Below are 18,532 nucleotides of genomic sequence, written 5' to 3' on the forward strand. Positions count from 1 at the left end.
ACATCGTAAGCTTAGTCGAAACCTGAAAAGCAGGTTCTCGGGTGGCTTTGCTTGCCACCGAAAATGATTAGGAGTCAAATACCAGAATCACTTTCTGGCAGTAGCATCACCGGCAACAGCCTTGTAGTCAGAAGACAAACTGGCAGCCTTGTCGGTCAAATTCTCACGTTCAGCTTCCTTGGCCTGAATTTTAGACTTCAAGTCGACAATTTCCTGGGAAGCGTCAGCTTCGGCAGCAACGGAAGTGGCAGCGTTAGAGCTGCCAAGGGCAGCCAACTTGGTCTTAACTACCACCAATTCGTCAACCAAGGCATAGGTTCTGGTCAAGATCAAGGTCAAAAACAAGGTGAAACCGCATAAGTACATGTTTCTTTGGGCGTAAAATCTTCTGGCTTGTACGTCGCTTCTGTCGATGAAACCCTGCATAGCGGCTTCTGGGTGGTTGGTAGGGGCCTGTAACTCTGCACTCACCTTGTAGACACGGTTGACCGAGTCCACAAAGAGGATCAAAATAAAGGCCAAGATGCACTTTATCGCAATCTGGAACTGGGCCGACTGGAACGGCTTGCTGAGCACGCTTAACAAGGTGCCTCTGATGTTGCGAGGGAGAGGGAGCGAGAGCAACCCAAACATGGCCATTTCGGTCACCAAAATAGAGAAGACCTAGAAGGTTAATAATCGTTTTGAGACGCGACAAGCAGGCTCATACGTACAATGTTGTAATAGAGAGCCATTGCGATTGTGTAGTCAGTTGAGGTCAAAGTATTCCGGGCAGAAGATGAACAGGAAGCGCAAGCCGTTAAATACTCGGAAAGGCTTTCACGCAGCAGCAATCAAGAGTGGCGATGCGATAGTCGAGGTCCTGCATATAAGTATTTGAAAGTTCCACTTGCTGCCAGCTCGCCTGGACTCGAATTTATGTTTTACAGCATCATGACGCGGTTGATACAGGATCTGAATCATGCTTACCGGTATGGTTTATCCGGGCCCCGCCATTTTTCTCAAACAGTTAACGTCCTAACGATGTATAAATATATATTATAGATTGCATATTATACAAGTGTTGGCATATTTTTACAAGAAATGCCAGCTTATTTTTTTTTCTAGTTCTATTTAAACAAAGTGAACGTTCACAGGCATGCTGCTGCTCTTACGCCTGGGGTTCGTACGCATTACTCTTGTGCTTAGGAGTGAAGTGGAAGTCCTCGCCTACCTTGCCGAGGAACATTTCGGTGATCTTGATCCAGTCACGGTAGTCGGTACTTGCCAACAAGGTTTCCAAGTCGTCTCTACCCTTCCACATCGGCGGTCTTTGGTTCAACTTGGCTGGCATTCTCTCCATGATACCCACCGGAATGTATCTGTGGAAGAAGGACAAGAATTCGCACATGAACCGTCTGGCCTGCTTGATACCATACTCGTCGGATCCCCAGTGCTCGATGGCAAAGTTCGCGTAGGTTCTCAAGATATCTAATCTTTCGGTTGCAGACTTGTCCAAGTATTGACCGGCCTCAACCTCCTCAAAGATCCACGGCTTGATTAAGGCACCTCTCGCAACCATGACCGAATCAACACCCTTTCTCTCGACGGCCTGGTTCCAGTCCTCAAAGTTGTAGCAGTCACCGTTACCGACAAAGAACACTCTGCGGGTCTCGGCAGAGTCCTTATCCTCTTCCTTGTCGTTGTTGTACGCTTCGACAATCTCACCAACTTGGCCAATGTAGTCCCAGTTGGCCTCCTTAGAGTATCTCTGTTGTCTGCTTCTGCCATGCATAGTGATAGCAGCGACATCGGTATCGTTCAAGACACGCTTGACGACAGCGGCACCGTTCCAGTGGCCATCTCTGGTACCGGTTCTGATCTTCAAGGTGACGGGGATGTCGCCCGACGCCATATTCATACCGTTCAAGATCCTGACCATTCTGGCTGGCTGTTCCATCAAGGCAGACCCTTGGCCCTGTCTGTACAACAAGTCGATCGGACAACCAGAGTTCAAGTTGATTTCAGAAACGTGGGTGGTCAACTTGGCGAGGGCTTCGGTGGCTTTAACAGCCTGCCAGTGCTTCGCAGTGGCGATCTGAACCCCAAAACCTGGGTATTCAGAGAGGTGGGCCTTGGGTAAAGCCCATTCGGCGTTGGCACCGTTGACCACTGGGAAAGCCAAGGCCATTTCGGAGTAGGTGACATCGGCACCCAAGGTCTTCATAAGACGGCGGTATGGCAAGTTACCCACGGTGGTCAACGGGGAAACAATCTTGGCTCTGTGCAAGTTGAGTCTCTTTTTTTCCGCTGGCTTGAATGGGGCTTCGACATACGCGTTCATCAGCTCCTTGGTCTTGTCTTGAGTAGACTGCTCGGTGGCTGGTACTGGGGCAAGGGTCTCTGTATCAGCCAATGGAGCCACCTTCTTTGGTAGGTCTTTCTGGACCAAAGAGTCCAAGTATGGGATTACCCGGTTAGAAATCGCAAAGTCAAACTTCTTTCTCTGCAACTCAGCCTTGGCTTGGATGTCAGCCTTGTTGACTTCGTAGTTGTTTTGCTTGGCAGCTTCCATGACGCCCAAGTCCTTGATTAACTTGTTAAGCTCCTTGTTATAGTGACTGTGCAACCATCTGCACTTCAATCCGGCTGGGCAGTAACCGATGGCCCTGAAAACTGGACAGATGCCCTCGATATCGGCTGGCTTAGAGGCAAGGTATTCTTCCACATTGTGAGTATTACGGCACTTGCTGGCACCAAAACGGCACTCCTTGACATTTTCTGGATCCAAAACAGTGGAGCAGAGTCTGATGGTTTCGTGGTGTTGGGCCAAATCCCTCTTCTTGTTTTGTCCTCTGGCCTTCTTGCCTCGGCCCTTCCCGCGCTTGTCACTCCCTTCCTCCCCGGCATCTTCTCTGTCACCCAAGCCTTCTTCGTCGTCAAATGTGATGGTGTTGTGGGTGCCAGGAACATGTGGAATAAGATATTCAGCCTTAATTGGAGCAATCCCCTTAGCGAAATGGTCATCCTTTGGCTGTGGGGTTGCGACTACTAGCCCCTCAGTATGTTGCTTCTTGGCCTCAGGTTCAACCTGTACGGGAGACACTGGTCTCTTGAGAGTTTCGTCAGACATTTTTATCGGGCTTGAAAGTGAACCTAATCTGTGAGTGAGATATCCTTATAATCTCTGCATATGTATATTGAATTTTTCATCAGCGAAAACTTTTACACGTGCAGGACTGGCAGAAAATCGCGGTGCGACATTGCCAGTGTTGCTCTTGAGTGAGGCACACATTGGTGTTGTAGCCTCAGATTATGATACCAACCATCGGGGCGAACCGTGAAAAGCACAGATAATATTTACCCCAATAGCTGGTATCATAATCTGAGGTTATATTGCCAACGTTGTATGTCAAACCAAAAAATTATACTTCATTAAACTATATACGGTTTCTGGATTCTCCTCCAACGCGACTCAATCTTCACAGGGGTTGGATAAAGCGACACTGTACGGGACTATAACGGATTATTTGACCATGCCACTGACATGACGCTCGCTGCCGACTCTTTAATCGGTTTGCATCTCCAAAGGATTACTATACTATCCTGTGCTGGTGTCTATAACTCAGGATCCACCTTCTCAATCCGGTATGCAAACGCGAGAGCGGCTATCATCCTGAAAGGGTAGGTCTATGAGAACGATGAGATGCGCCTTAAAAATTTCACGCTGAGATCTGGATAACGCCAACACTCATTGTACACCAGAATTTTTCGTCTCTGAGGCCTTCCCGATTAGATAACACCTATTTCCCCTCCTTTACCGCCTAAAACAAGTCATATATACTAGATTATTCAAAGGATCTCGCTGGTATATAATCCCCTCTCTTCCCACAGCCCGACTTTCAAAATTTTCACTCCTCACACCCTCGGAGTAAGATCACGCCTCCTACCCCCTTCCGTTTACAAGTCTATATCCATCTGCACCATGTCTGCTTCCCCAAATGCCACGGTCTCCGCCAGACGACCAGAGCACAACCCGTTAAACATATTCAAAAAGTGTGCCGCTGAAAGCCGACCAGCGTTTATCTGTGGCCCGATGGTCAGATACTCCAAGCTTCCGTTCAGGGAACTTGTCCGTCACTTCAAGGCTGACATCGTGTATACACCTATGATTCTCGCCAGAGAGTTTGTTCGTAACGACATTGCTCGTCTTTCGGACTTTACAACCAACGAAGATGACCGTTGCGTTATCGTCCAGGTTGGTGCTAATAACGAAACAGATTTACTAAGATTCGTCGAAATGATTCATCCATACGTTGATGCGATTGGATTGAACTGTGGCTGTCCGATCAAAGAACAAGTCAGAGAAGGTATCGGTGCTGCATTAATGACCGAACCGGAAAAGGTGGCAAGAATGGTCCAGGCGGTTAAGGAAAAGTACGGTTCGAAAGTGTTGATCGAGACCAAGATTAGAATCCACAAGGACTTGAACGAAACGGTTAGATTTGTCCAGATGGTTGAAGCTGCCGGTGTGGATTGGATTACCGTCCATGGGAGAACCAAAACCACGAGATCGTCCCAACCAGCCGACTTCGAAGCTATCAGGTTGGTAAAAGAATCGGTCAGCTGTCCAGTCGTCGCCAACGGTGATTGTTTCTCACTCGCTGATGCGTATGAAATCGGAGAGAAGACTGGATGTGATGGTGTGATGGCCGTAAGAGGTATCCTTGCCAATCCCTCTATGTTCGCCGGTTACGACAAAACTACCTGGGGTGCCGTTGAGGTGTTCTGGGATTTGGCTTCGGCTTACGGGTTACCGTTCAGGATTACCCAGCACCATTTAAGCGTCATGTTGGAAAAGGTGCTTAAGCGTGAGGTGGTGAAACAAATGAATGACACCAAGAGCTTGGTTGAGTTGATTGATTGGTTCGATGATAACTTTGAGTTAAGAAGACGCGGCGAAGCCAGGTTTGGTGAGTCAGTCGAACCAGCTTGGAGAGTCAGAAGGGAGGAAATGGCCCGAATCTAGATTATATCGAAGCATGCCGTGGGAATTGTTATAATGTAGAGCTTCAAGGACTGCCATACGTGATGGATCGTCTCCCAGACTACTGCGTGTCTGCAAGAGGGAAGAAAAACAGATTTCCGCTTGCATCTCCCACCCCCACACTATCTCCTAAATCTTTTAGATGCCTATATTTCATGACCACATTTGTAACTAAAATCTTGTTGCCTCTCAAAATTCTCATACATGGCCTTGATTCCCCGATAGAGGACCCAGATCAGCGCATGGAGCATATGTATCATTGATCCAATATCTAACCAACTCTGATTAGTCCACGAACCCTCGCCGATTCTATTCTTTTTTCGTTTAATATTGAAATTTCAAGGTGAAGACCTACTGTATTAATTAACCAGTGCTTGAGAGCCAGTAACTAAACCTTGGAGTGTCAACGTGTATTACATGGCCGAGATACACGTATGTGCACAAGTGGTTGAGATGGAAGCCAATGCCTTTGGGTAGTAGAATGAGAGTGGTAAGGTCAGATCTGTCACAGCTTCAGGAGTATGGACATGCACATTTAACGATATCCGGGTTTTAGCTCGTAATTATATATGGAGCAAAGTACGGACTATTGAGAATGGGTGTAGAACTTAGCGTCGAGCGCCCAAGAATTAGTCCTAGAAAAGTCCCCTCAGGCCAAATATTGTTGAATTACTCATCGACCACCACTTTTTCTCGATTGATTACCGTCTTGGTAAAGTTCTGTACGTACCGATTTAACGTAATGGGAGATTAGCGACTTGAAAATGAAAAGTTTTCACGTAGCTTTTTTATACATATTCCGGCTCCTGCATGAAATGCGGGGGACCCCCCTGCCAAAACTTTTTTTTCCATGCAGGCTTGTGGTGCAAGCTGTACCCTGTAAGAAAGGAATACGTCAGACATCTGATATTGTCGTCAGGCGGCTCTCTAATTTCCACTTGCATGCAGTTGGAATTTGTCGGCACGATCCCCACTTTGAACCGGTCAAACCTATGTCTACTACAGACCGAAGGATTTTGACAGGGGATTCGGACATACGAGTGTAGGAAATTCAACTCCAAGTGCTAAAATGAACCAATACCAGGCGTCTTCCATTCTAGGGACTCAGGACCCAAAGGATAGCAGCCATATAGGACGGTTAGGTGTAGACTTGCTTTGGCCGTTTGAGACCAAAAGCTTTCGAAACCACGTATTTTCACCGGCGATGTGTACCGTAAAGTGAATCCAGGTGGATGCCAACCATAATTTGTTATATGAGGTTGATAGCCCCCATAGTTGGCGGTCGAATGGTCATACATTCTCGTTGACCCTTGTTGGCACCCGACAATGAAACTAGGTGGTAGACATAGCCAGGATTCAGAGGCGGCTCTTTGGCACAGACTTCCACCAATACGGCTATACATGCCCCTGGAGTGGAATCGATTTCTGGCGTCTTGACAACGGTAATCAACTAACTTTCGCAGGAGCCATTCTAATTCCTGTTTTGTCTACTAGTTTACCCAATCATCTATTAGAAATACCAACCCATGACCACGACTAGATTTCTTCTAGACGTATACGCACGTGCGAGTCGAAGCCACGAATCGTGCTCATAGTCCAGGCCGTGACTTCATCGCTCGGGACTGCATACAGCGTGGATCCTTCCATGGTGCGTTTCTCCATATTCCAGCTACCCCACAACCTGTGGGGTTCTAGGCATGGCTAATACCAATCTGGCAAGCCGCCCCCAGAGCGTGAAGCCGCCGATAAGCATCAAACTCACCTCTTTGGGAAGCATGCAGTATTAGATTATAATATCCGGGGCCAGACAGGGCAGCGGCTCGAGGCGCCTCAGCACTCTATGAGCCGAAACACGTTCTGTATTAAGTGAAATGAAGTAGATGTCGGTTAGGTCGTTGGTGGTTTACATATGAGCACTCTACTGCGTCGGGCTAATCACGTGAAATTGAAATACCTGTTACAGCAAACAAAAAGGAAAGAGAAAGTGGCACTGCGGCCTTACTGTTTTTCCTGTTTCCTGCGGATCTAGCACGGAAATTTCAGATCGTGTTGGATACCATATCAATAGATGATGGTCATGTGTGAGGTGTGTATACGAGTATTTATTGCGGTACCGGCGCGGTACCGGTTTTGCATACCGATTGCCTATAAACACTGAAACCTAAGGATAAAATGACCTTTTCGCGGTAGTTTGTTTACATAGCTTCGCGACGTCATGTATAATAATCCTTTGGTTCGATCTAAACTTGTTGCAATTAACCCCTTCCATACAACCATGCATAACCCTTGAAATTAGTCCACTGCATGAGCACGCGGTGTAACCTCTTGAATTTTCTGAGTAACCCTCTACCATTCTCTTTTCTTTGCCCGCGGCCAATAGAAAATGTGGTTCCCCTCCACCACCACAGTGGTGCAGGTTATGCATGTATGCGTCAATACGCACGCAAGTGCATGGGACGATCTATCTAAATGAGCAATTTCGTTACAAAATGTTGTGTGAAGTTTAAATGTTGTGCCTCAGATTCCATCATGGAAAATGACACTCACAGCCCACCGTAACCTCCTCGTATTATCAATCGATGACGGCTTTTTATGCAGCACCCCCCTTGCTGTCTAACTACTACGCATTATTTTGTTGGCTCCGAGATTTAGACGCCGAGTTCCACACTTTTCTATCACTTATATAACCAGTTCACATCTCGTTTGGTCTTTCATCGGACTTTATTTCCAACTTTCTTGACACTGACATTACATACTCTCCTAAGGTGCCCTCTACCTTAGCTATCCTTTCCCACTGTCACTCGCATATATCACGCTTAGTGTGTTTCCATACCTCATATTTTTATTCATCAGCATCTCTCCTTTTACCTTACTCTTACCCATATACATCATGTGCTTCCAAGACGACTACTGTGTGGTTGACGGCAACTTGTGTACCCCGGGTGCTATATACTGCTCTGACGCTTGTCGCTTAGCAGACTTGAATCGTTCGATCGATGTGACGGAATCGATTTTGAAACTTCCTTACTTAGAACAGCCAGGAGACGAGCCTCATTACCATGGCACGTGTGCTCATTCCCCACAGCAGCCTTTTAGCCCCCTGATACACACAGACGCGCCGTTTAGCAATTTCCATCATAGCCACAGCGAAAGTGCGAGCCCACCGCGTGATTACAATGCTATGGATGTTCAGTTGTTGTACGAATCTCAGTTCTTTGGCTCTAGGAAGAGTACTGTTTCTGAACCTACCATCCTTGACTTGAATTACACGTTCAGTGCCGATATTTTTGATCCTTCCGTATATCAAACAGAGTCTCTTCAATTGTCGGTAATGGTTGATGACTTAAAGTTCGATGTGATAGATCTCGATCAAAATTACAGAAGCAACAGACAAGACACGAGTTATATATCCAACAACTACCGGACGTGGTTGTTGTCTTGTACTCATTAAGTCCCCGTTTTACTTGCATTTCCCTTGCTTAAGCTGGTCTTAGCTATTCCGGGTTGCATTTTGCTTAAATCTACCCCACATGCGTATTTCTCCTACTCCGGTCACAGGAGCGGCCGCCTCGTTGCATATTACTCGAAAGCCCTAGTACTAGCCTCAAAACTCACCCTAGGATTCTTGTATCTTTTTTTTTCTTCTTAGTTGTATCTTGGCTTCATGGGTTATTATTTTGCTTCTCACATTGCTTGATATACCGCCTAAAGCAAATGGTTCCAGTAGCTATTTGAATTTATAATTGATGTATGATCAGATGATAATAGGTGTTCCGCACAGCGCTAGTATTCTTTCATCACGTTGCAAAATGATACCTAGATCTGGTGTTGCTGCATCTATGGCCTATAACTTGGGTTTAAGGTGACTTGGCTTGCCATTACCTTAGAGAAGCCAGGGGGCTTCTCGTTAGAATAGCTTGTCGTATTCGTAGCCTACATACTCTGTCTACGTTCCATACGTCATAAAATTGCGGGTACGTAGTACGTTTTAGGTTGATATTTGATGCAGTAGAATATAACCCCATCATCTCAGCAACCTAGACCACATACAGCGCTATATACGTATACTTATTTACAGCAGTTTTCCAATGACAAAAATAAGTACCGCTCACGGTCACATGTTTGACAGTGTCCAACAAACAGGAACAGTATGAAACAACTCTATATTCCTAGAATGACTGTGTTGTGTGAGTTACGTCGTATGCAGGGCAGTATACTCCGGATGTGAAGTAATGATGACGTAGACCTTTCCAATTTGCGATTATCCATGACCCAAGTCCTACCCCATGGAAGCAGTATTCCGCTGACTACACAATAAACAATGATATCGCCTCCACAGGGCGTGTTCAGGACCGAACCTTAGTTTTCCTGTGTTTTAGTGCTACCAGGGCTCACTCTTTGAACATTCATTCACAGCTGAAGCGGCTGTTGCTTCTTATTTTCTACCGTTATTTTAGACATTTCCGAACACCAGGGTATAGCCTAGTTAGTCTGTAAGGAATTTCCCAGCGGATAGCTACAGGAATTTAGAGTTTTTGAAATTGAAAAAACGCGTCGGATTGATCCCAAAACAGGAAGTACAAGGACCATACAAAAATACTCACTTGAATCCCTACTATAAAAGCCACCTCGAAAAGGGAACATTCTTTGTCTGGGTGCTAAACATATCGTTTTAATACCAGCGTACGGGCTTCGACCATCACGTAAATCTCTCCGATAAGCCACTTCACTAAGTTAAAAGGGGTGGTTTCAAAATTTATTCAAAATAACCCGAGAAGTAACACAACCTAGATGCACTTTATACGAGAGCTAGTTTCTCTAACTGTTCTAAAACAAAGACAGTCGAACCCAGAAAAGGAGACAGAAATTAGATATGATCTTCGCGATCTATCAGAAACCTACCACCGCTATGGATCGAAACGGTACAGCCGGATCTCAGCCTCTATGGTTTCTGCACATTGCTAAAAACTGACACACCCTAATTCTATTCCAATGGGGCAGCAGAGCTGATCTTTCTCCCCAATATAGTGATGGAATCACCGGTGTTAATTTCGTATCCAAAATCGTCCTGAATGCAGTAAATTCCAAAGAAGAGCTCCTTGCTGCTCTCCACCTTCCGATACTTTGCTAAGGCTCGACTGACGGGCAACTTTGGGTTTAGCTTTCCCTGGACAATATTCAAACTCGAGCAACGGGCACATTTCATGGCAACATACCACAAATGCTTGACGCCTGTAGTCTTCAGATTGATCGTAAACTTTGCCCACGTATCGTTATCATGGGGCCGTGAACTCCTACCACCGGATACAAGAATGTTACCGCGGAATGTGTACGCAGTCACTTTTGGAACTGGCGCTACGACGTCAGTGTTGGCTTCAATGCACTTATTGGCATAGTCAACGTCTCTCTGCGAGAAAACCAAAGCCGGGTAGTAATCGCTGAACAACGTCTTTCTGAACGCATTCCCTTCCTCCCGGGGGGTTTTCTGCAGGAAAACTTCAGGACTGGGGGATTTGGTCTTGACAAATTTTCCCGTCTTGGAGTAAATCAAGGTTGTAGATTCGGGAAGCTTTAAATTCTCAATAAAGGCGCGTGGTAACACATTTACCAAGCTATGGGCCGTAAAGCCGACACCGTAGAGGTTATGCAGAATGGGTGACTTCAGTTCCGCGTGCACTTTAATGTACTCGTCGGTGACATGAACCGGAAGCGTGAAACTTCCCGCCGCGTGTAAGCCTTCGGCCGCAGGGTAGCTAAATTCAAAAAGTGCTTCTGTGAAATATGTTTCATCGGATTTGCCAGGGATAAACTTCGTTACAAGTGATGTTAGCATCGGACACAGGGTGTGGGACAATGTAACGAGCGCCGATTCTGGACCCGAGTTTTTCTTTTTATACACCAACATGTATTGGCGGTCGTAGGCCAAACCATGCTCATTAACGACCCACTTGTCAACTGCGATGGAACCACACGATTTGATCGGGTAAACAAAGATTTTGGAGACTAATCCTCCGTCTTCGCCCAAGAGCTGGGCAGGCAATACTACTTCCTGAAGCCAGTAAAAGAAGTTCAAAAACTTGGCTACATACTCGTACGTCTGGTGTTGCTTCGGTGTCGGTTTTGAGCCTCCGGCGGTCTGGGGAAAGAAAGTATAGGCTATCTTACTAAGAACTGAAGGGAGAAAGTACAAGCTGGAGACAAATACCAAGGATACGGTCACAAGGAGCTTGCAGAGATCAGCGATGGACATCATGGGGAAAGGGTTAATTGTGCATGGATTGTGGCGGATTAGCAAAAGAGTGGTGGTGTAAAGGGGGAGAGGTTTTGATGAATTTATATTGGGACTATCCTTAGCCAACCTAATTTCAATAATCGGAGTTCTAACGGATAGAGATACTGAATCGGTGTGGAATATCCGTCGTCTAGGATCCACTTTTCTCAGCCCCCACTTTTTCCCCCACACCGGTGCCAGTAAACTTTCCTAAGGGGGCTTATCGTGGAAATCAACAAACAATGATGTTAGTGACGCTCTTTAGGGGGTAAAGTTGAAGCTTAAAACTGAGAAAGGCCAGCATAGAGCAGACACTATGACCTTTTAAGTGTTATAGAGGAACAATACCTTGTTTGTGGGCATTGGTGCCAGGTATTTCTATCGGCAAGACCCCGCAGAAAATGCACCACAAAAAAAAAAACTGCGCTTCCTGGTATGGAAATATAGAATCTTGTAGGTGATTGTATAAACCCTAGATACGACGTCCCAAGTACCCCTAATACTGACACGTACGTTGATGGAGTTGATTACCTGGATATAGTACTATTCCTCCCTAGCTATATGAAAGTTGTAGGTATAAAAGATCTACTCCACGGGGATGGCACTTTTCTTGTTGCCGTTTTTTACCTCTTGCATATTATTCCTAATGAGTATATATTATTTTAGATCATATACAGTCTAATCTCTTAATCTTGTTAGAGCTTTCAAATCTCCCGGGTACGGTCGACTTCGCTCGCTGGCTTAGACTGTCCCTACAAAGTTCACCACGGCAGCACAGTACTTCACCAACCCCTCCAAAGTTTGTCCTCTCCCACTCGTCACCGCATTCCATCTAACCAATGCAGTCTGCAAGCCTTCATCGTTCTTCCCAAGGTCATGCACCACGTCTGAGTGCACCTTTAATAACATGTTCATGAACGCCTCGTACAACTCAAAGTTCTTGTTAGAGCCCAACCCTGTGGTCAAGGCGTCCACAAAGTTTGCCATTTCATTTAACGGCGGAACGCTAGACAACGACCTGATCTCCAAGTCAATGGAAGATGGCGAGAGCGCCAACAAGTATGCCAAGAACTCAACGTAGTCTTCCTTTTCAGCGGCCTCTCTCAACAACTGGGTGAACCTAGATTCGAAGGAGACGTTAGCACCCGCCCTGAGGCTGCTTAAGCTACTCTCACCGTCACCGCTGGTAATACTGGCATCCACGACAGGAGCCACACCCTCAGCAACGGATGCACGGTCACCGACCGTTTCACCTGATAAGGCGAGAAAAAAGGGCGCGTTCTTCGACTTCTTTGGCGCTTCTTTGACCTTATTTCTGAGTTTGATAGTGTCCAAGTGGACCAAGGTGTTGAACTTGGATCTTGGGCCAACACTCAAAGTCAACAAATCCTCATTGATCTGGTCGACAGAGGTGTAAATACCCCCAAAATCGGCGGAAACCTCGTCGAACGCACCATCCAACACGCCAACCTCACCGAGAGACAACTCCTTGGCCAAGTCGACGGAGGAGAATTCGTCCTCCTCGATTTGACGGGTAGAGACTGGCCGGAACTGTGCACGGTTCGTCCAAACAGCGACTCCGTTGCCCTTGACATGGGTAGATACTAAAACATCGCCGGTAGGAGCAAACTTGACCGAGGTGGCTACATTTGACACGCGGATCCCATCGATGGTGTTACCGGTTGGTAAGTCCCAGGTACGGATGGTTGCATCGAGCGACGCGGATACGAGCCATCTACCGTCTGGAGAGAAGTCCAAGGAAGTGATTCTGTTGGAATGGCCATACAAGACTCTGACCACCTTCTGGGTGACGGCATCAACCACTACGATCGAAAGATCGTCCAAGGCCAAGGCAAACAAGTCAGAAGAGCGGTGGTATACCATCTGGGTGATTGGGGCGTCCAAAACCAATTTACCGAGGTAGGTCGACTGGGTGAAGTCATAGAAGCCGACAACCCCATCCAACCCTACGGAAACCATCTTACGGTTCATTCCATCAACAGCCAAGCCGGTTACCGCCTTCTTGTGCAAGTTGTAGCGCTTACGCAAGATCCCGGACTGCAAGTTGTAGCACGCAATGCTGCCACCCGCAGAACCGACGAGCGCAAAGTTACCGCACTGCGTGATGGCAACAGCCTTGACAACACCCTGGTCAACGGTGCGCAAGGTGTGTTGGCCAATCTTCTTCAATTTCGAGTGCCAGGTGACTGCGTACGCGGTGTCTTTATGTGCGGTGACAACATCGGCGAACTCGGTCGGCGCGTAGGTGATGGCGATAGCAGAAATTTCCGGAAACTTACCCGAAACACCATCTGCATACGTCATCTTGCGCTTCTGCGACATCTCAAACGACTGTGCATCCTTGCGGAGCGAGAACGACCAGAAAGACAAGTCACGCGAGGCGGAGAGCAACTGGTGCGCGTTCTCGTTCTGAAACACAATCTGCGATGGCGGCGCGGAGTGGCCACCCCTCCCACGCAAGAATCTTGGAGGCGAAACGATGGCGGTGTTAGAGGTCGACAACGACGGATCAAACACAAACTCTTTGAGCTGATTGTCGTTACCATTGGTGACAACAATCGGCTGCCCGTTGAGAAACTCTGCCCGTGCAACACCGCCGTACGCCTCCTTGTGTGCCGTGCGGAGTACATGGATGCGTGCGCGCTTGTTCAAGTCGTAGAAGAACAAGTCACCTGACATCAACGACGCGACAAAGTGCGGCGACCCGTCCGAGCGGAACGAAACCGACGACACACGCGTCTCGCCGCACACCACACGCTTCAACTGCTTTGCCTTCTTGATATTGTAGATGGTGACTCCACCTGTGGTGTGGCCCACCGCGACGATGTCAAGCACCGGCGCGGCCGTGAGCGCGGAGATGGGTTCAACAAAGTCAGGCGACGTGAACAACAACTTCGCAGTCTTAAGGTTGAACACCAAGAGGTTGGAGGCGGTTGCAACAACGATCTTGTTGAGGTAGGTTGGTGGATGGACGATGTCCACGATGGCCCCGTTCAACGCGTTGACAGCCAAGGTTGTGTACGGCTCTGTCGCAACTTTGCCGCCCGTTGGCTTCTTGAAGAGGAAGATCTGGGATTCGGTCGCGGCAATGAGGAAATCACCGAATGTAAGGAGCTTGATGATGGCGTCCTCGGTCTCTACCGCAATGCGGTGCGCGAGCTTGCCGCGCTTGAACACGCCGACAGTGCTGCCATACGCGACGTACACATACTCATTCTTGGCGGTGGTGGCGGTGACCAATTGTGGTACGCGGAAGTGGAACATTAAGTGCAAGTTGTTGGCGTCGAAAAGCGACACGTTTTGCGCCACTGCCGTGACGACGTAGAAGGTGTTCCCCAACGTCCCGAGGGAGAACGGAATGTGAGAGGACACATCACCCAACGAGCGCAAGGGCGAGAAAATACCCTTTCTGACAGGTGCGGAAACCACCTTTTGTCTCTTGGTGTCGGACATACTGATGAAGGAGGGATGAAGAATGATACGGTTTGCGAGGGTTGATTTTGATACGCTTTCAGAATTTTTCACTGCATAATTTTTTTTTCTTTCCTGCATAGTAGTTAAGCACACTGGTCGGGTAACTCATCGAGTGTTTCCTCTTTGGGAAGCCTGGAGAAGGAGCAGCGAGGGCAAGACGAGTTACTCAAACCATTGAAACCGCTTGTTATCTAAATATAAGAGTATTTGACTGCTTTATATTATATATTATGCCATGTGATTATCCTACGATTTACGTGTCATTTGAGCGGAAAAATCCAAGGGGTGCTGCCGCCGTATGTTATAGTACTTAACAAGGGAGCGATCTAGCCTGTTACTGACGCCATCTCTTGAGAATGGTTCTCGATAAGGTTGATTTGCACGGAGAGACCTGAGGTCATACACAATTTCCGGATGCTGGGCTCCTTCCTCAAATACAAAAACCTCATTATATGCGTATACCACCGATGCTATTCAAATATATGTAACGCCAAGTCAGAGAACGAGTTTCCCCAGGGCCCTTCAATCTCACTGTACCGCGTCATGGAGCATGTTTTAAAGAAGCATTGTGTATAGTCGTACTCTATCTTTGGTTCCACGTATAAATTCTTGTTTGTTCGCTTCCGGGGTTTTTTTTTCACAGTCTCAAAGCCGTCATCGACGGGGGTAGACTTTACTGGAACACCAGCCTCTACCTTTGGGCATGCCTTCGCTACTGAGTTTGCTGCTAGCGCAATGGTCGGGTACTTTTCGTACATCTCCACTTTGGTTTTCCGCTCACCGTGGATCTTTATATCATTCGCCATGAACATCTCAGGCTTGTATTCGCTCAATATTGTTTCGGTCAATCCCAACGGGGCATGCGGCAAGAAATAAAACGTGTGTGGCACCTCCTTATATGGATCCTCCTCGCTGACAGAGTACCCTAAACCCGTAATGAACGCTATATCCGTGTCATTAAAAGCGGGGTCATGTAAGGAAACCTCGGTGGTTTGGAGATGGTCCGCCACCTGGCGGAGAAATGCTAGCTGGTACAACGCGGGAGCATCTTGCGACGGAGAGCCAAGGGCAAGACACCGGATCTGTTTTACCCTTTCGCTTCCGACCGCATACCGTTTAAAGCTTTCCATCACCTCCTGGAAAAGCTTGGACTTCTGAACAATCCGGACCTTCAGTTCCAAGCTCTCCACCAACACCCCGTTATCTGGAGCCTTTGCAGAGCCTTCAGATCTCCCCTTCCGTTTGACAGTTACAAAGTCCGCCATATCTCATATCACGCTCTTCCTTTCAAACGAGCCCGAGTCGTTTCCTAATTTACGCCGTTGCAGTTTTTGCTTAGGCTATCACGTGACCACTGCTTCCATCCGGCCGTACTGAAGCTCATGCGCGAAAATCCTGCCATAAAAACTTTTCTTAGTCCTTTAAACGTTTTTTTCTTTCCATATGCCCTTCCTTCTTCTGAAATGTAGTTTGTTTCTCGCCACTACACTCCCATTCCAAGAAAGGTCTTGTTTTTTTGCACCCGTAAAAAGATAACCTCTTTCGTTTAAAATTGAACACCCCCAGTCCAGCCGCCATTCTGTCTCTGAACCCCTCCGCCATGCGTAAGTGCAAAGTTTTCGTCGGTACCTCCCACCCCGAGTTGGGGAAGTTGGTCTGTGACCGTCTTGGCATCAACCCGGCGCCGTGTACCTTGAAGAAGTTTGCCAACGGTGAAACCTCTATCCAGATTGGCGTTTCGGTCAGAGACGAAGACGTGTACATCATCCAAAGTGGCTCGCCAACCATCAACGACCACATCATGGAGTTGTTGATTTTGATCTCTGCCTGCCGCAGTGGTTCTGCCTCCAAGATCACGGCCGTGATTCCGCAGTTCCCGTACTCCAAGCAGTCCAAGATGAAGAAGCACAGAGGTGCCATCACCGCCAGAATGTTGGCCAATCTCATCATCATGGCTGGTGCCGACCATGTCGTCTCCATGGATCTCCACGCGTCGCAGATGCAGGGCTTTTTCACCAAACCGGTGGATAACTTATACGGGGCCCCAACCCTCGCGCGTTGGATCCGCCAGAACGTCGAGGACTACCAGAACGCGGTTGTGGTATCCAAAAACCCGGGTGGTACCAAGCGAGTCACTGCGTTGGCCGACAGCTTGAAGATTAATTTTGCGATGATCCACACCGACCGTCGCCGCACCAAGGACGGGTATGTGCCTAAGAAGGAGCAAGAGAAGGCCAAGGCTGCGAAGAAAAAGTCCACCAACTTTGTTGAGGAGGATCAGGAGGATAACATTGTCAGTGAGATGTTGACCGCCAGAATCGTCAAGGGTCATGTCGTCCAAGACGATGACGATGACTCCGTCCCGCACACCGAGGCTGGCAGGGACTACGAAAACAACTCTGACGAGGAAGATGAGCCGGAGTTTATCGAACAGGAGAAGTTGATCACCTTGGTTGGTGACGTCCACAACAGATCCGCCATCATCTTGGACGACTTGATCGACAAACCAAACTCTTTCATCGCCGCCGCCGAGCACCTCCGTTTGAACTGTGGTGCTAAAAAGGTCTACTTGACTGCCACCCACGGGATCTTCTCCGATTCCTGCTTGGAAGCCTTGACCAGCTGTAAGTATATTGACAAGATCATCGTCACCAACACGTATCCGATCACCGAAGCCCAGCAGAGGTCGTCCTCCAAGTTGGTGGTAATTGACGTGTCTCCAATTTTTGCGGAGTGCATCCGTCGCGACCACCACGGTGAGAGCATCTCTGTGTTGTTCGACTCCCTTGCCGCTATTGAGTAAGCGGCCCTTTTCCTTTCCTGATTGCATTACTAGTGGACCCGTTCCTTTTTTTTGGCATCCTTGCCATTTATATATATACTCAATGATAACCATGTGTTCTCTTAGCCTTTGGGTACTGTTATATAGTTTTTTCTGACATTTTTCTTCTTCTCACGTTTGCAGGCAGACGTGGTACCCAGCGATGCGACCTATTGTGGTTGCAGGACACATATCCTTTTAGATATGTTGTACTAACGGAGCGTTGGTATATTGAATGGCCTCTACCCTAGATTTAGTCTCGACAGACACGGCTTTTTTTTTCCACCGTGTGTGAGTGGAGCACTAAAATTTTGGGGCCTACATACGTAGATTTGGTAACAACTGGAGTAGTCTATTACTAAACGAATAAACCCTTACAAGAATTTGAGGTTTGCCTCGTGTAGGAAGTTAACGTGCGATGTGTTTACGGCAATGGTCCTGTATAGCTCAATAAAAATGTCCATGCTTTTTGATAATACCCTATACGTTGATAACTGAAGCGAGTTTAGTGTCCGCAAATGGCCCGGGCCTGCTCGGACGGGGAGTTTGAAATGCCAGCTCTGTCAATTGACAGCATTGCAATATTTAGTAAGAATTAAAACTTGAAACAGAATGGCTTTGGTCAGGGATAGAATCTCTACTTGGAGTATTGTCGAGACTATCGTAAACATTTTGTGGATTATAAATGGAACACCCGACAAAGCTATTCAGGATGCAGCGTGTAGAGGCGCATCGGTATCCAACAAGCGATAGCTAGATGTCATATACTGTTATTATTCGTTAATAATTTACCTCATTTCCTTATCACCCAGTATACGCAACACGGTACCCACGGCAGATGGATATTCAACCCGGCGCACGTAAGATTGTTGAAGACGTGAACCATACAGGTAAGCTGCAGCCAGCCAACTTTTACTTA

The 18,532-nt window shown here is 47.4% G+C and overlaps 9 protein-coding genes across 9 annotated transcripts; 3 read left to right on the forward strand and 6 right to left on the reverse strand.

Annotated features, from left to right (window-relative positions):
* Positions 1–87: 87 nt before the first annotated feature.
* BABINDRAFT_30089 (uncharacterized protein) lies at positions 88–734 on the reverse strand (the record flags this gene model as incomplete). The annotated part of the gene is made up of 2 exons (XM_019131473.1): positions 88–663; positions 714–734. The coding sequence occupies 2 exons, from the start codon at positions 732–734 to the stop codon at positions 88–90; spliced, it is 597 nt and encodes a 198-aa protein (XP_018988252.1).
* Positions 735–1,047: 313 nt separating this feature from the next.
* On the reverse strand, positions 1,048–3,112 carry BABINDRAFT_44157 (tRNA dihydrouridine synthase; the record flags this gene model as incomplete). Its single annotated transcript, XM_019132104.1, has 2 exons — positions 1,048–2,350; positions 2,405–3,112. The coding sequence occupies 2 exons, from the start codon at positions 3,110–3,112 to the stop codon at positions 1,151–1,153; spliced, it is 1,908 nt and encodes a 635-aa protein (XP_018988253.1). The 3' UTR covers positions 1,048–1,150.
* Positions 3,113–3,964: 852 nt separating this feature from the next.
* Positions 3,965–5,008, forward strand: DUS4 (tRNA dihydrouridine synthase; the record flags this gene model as incomplete). The annotated part of the gene is made up of 1 exon (XM_019130715.1): positions 3,965–5,008. One exon carries the CDS (start codon positions 3,965–3,967, stop codon positions 5,006–5,008), a length of 1,044 nt encoding a protein of 347 aa, XP_018988254.1.
* Positions 5,009–6,080: 1,072 nt separating this feature from the next.
* On the reverse strand, positions 6,081–6,340 carry BABINDRAFT_159412 (uncharacterized protein). The gene has a single exon (XM_019127642.1). The coding sequence runs from the start codon at positions 6,322–6,324 to the stop codon at positions 6,091–6,093; it is 234 nt and encodes a 77-aa protein (XP_018988255.1). The 5' UTR covers positions 6,325–6,340; the 3' UTR covers positions 6,081–6,090.
* Positions 6,341–7,610: 1,270 nt separating this feature from the next.
* On the forward strand, positions 7,611–8,785 carry BABINDRAFT_159413 (uncharacterized protein). Its single transcript, XM_019127643.1, has one exon. It carries the CDS (start codon positions 7,917–7,919, stop codon positions 8,475–8,477), a length of 561 nt encoding a protein of 186 aa, XP_018988256.1. The 5' UTR covers positions 7,611–7,916; the 3' UTR covers positions 8,478–8,785.
* A 794-nt stretch (positions 8,786–9,579) lies between these two features.
* BABINDRAFT_159414 (uncharacterized protein) lies at positions 9,580–11,503 on the reverse strand. The gene has a single exon (XM_019127644.1). It carries the CDS (start codon positions 11,277–11,279, stop codon positions 10,011–10,013), a length of 1,269 nt encoding a protein of 422 aa, XP_018988257.1. The 5' UTR covers positions 11,280–11,503; the 3' UTR covers positions 9,580–10,010.
* Positions 11,504–11,913: 410 nt separating this feature from the next.
* Positions 11,914–14,823, reverse strand: UTP21 (rRNA-processing protein). The gene has a single exon (XM_019127645.1). It carries the CDS (start codon positions 14,769–14,771, stop codon positions 12,039–12,041), a length of 2,733 nt encoding a protein of 910 aa, XP_018988258.1. The 5' UTR covers positions 14,772–14,823; the 3' UTR covers positions 11,914–12,038.
* A 71-nt stretch (positions 14,824–14,894) lies between these two features.
* BABINDRAFT_57034 (uncharacterized protein) lies at positions 14,895–16,025 on the reverse strand. The gene has a single exon (XM_019132273.1). It carries the CDS (start codon positions 15,920–15,922, stop codon positions 15,263–15,265), a length of 660 nt encoding a protein of 219 aa, XP_018988259.1. The 5' UTR covers positions 15,923–16,025; the 3' UTR covers positions 14,895–15,262.
* A 321-nt stretch (positions 16,026–16,346) lies between these two features.
* On the forward strand, positions 16,347–17,987 carry BABINDRAFT_159416 (ribose phosphate diphosphokinase subunit). The gene has a single exon (XM_019127646.1). The coding sequence runs from the start codon at positions 16,393–16,395 to the stop codon at positions 17,593–17,595; it is 1,203 nt and encodes a 400-aa protein (XP_018988260.1). The 5' UTR covers positions 16,347–16,392; the 3' UTR covers positions 17,596–17,987.
* The last annotated feature ends 545 nt before the right edge of the window (positions 17,988–18,532 follow it).

Source organism: Babjeviella inositovora (genome assembly GCF_001661335.1).
Source record: "Babjeviella inositovora NRRL Y-12698 unplaced genomic scaffold BABINscaffold_1, whole genome shotgun sequence".
Classification (NCBI taxonomy): domain Eukaryota; kingdom Fungi; phylum Ascomycota; class Pichiomycetes; order Serinales; genus Babjeviella; species Babjeviella inositovora.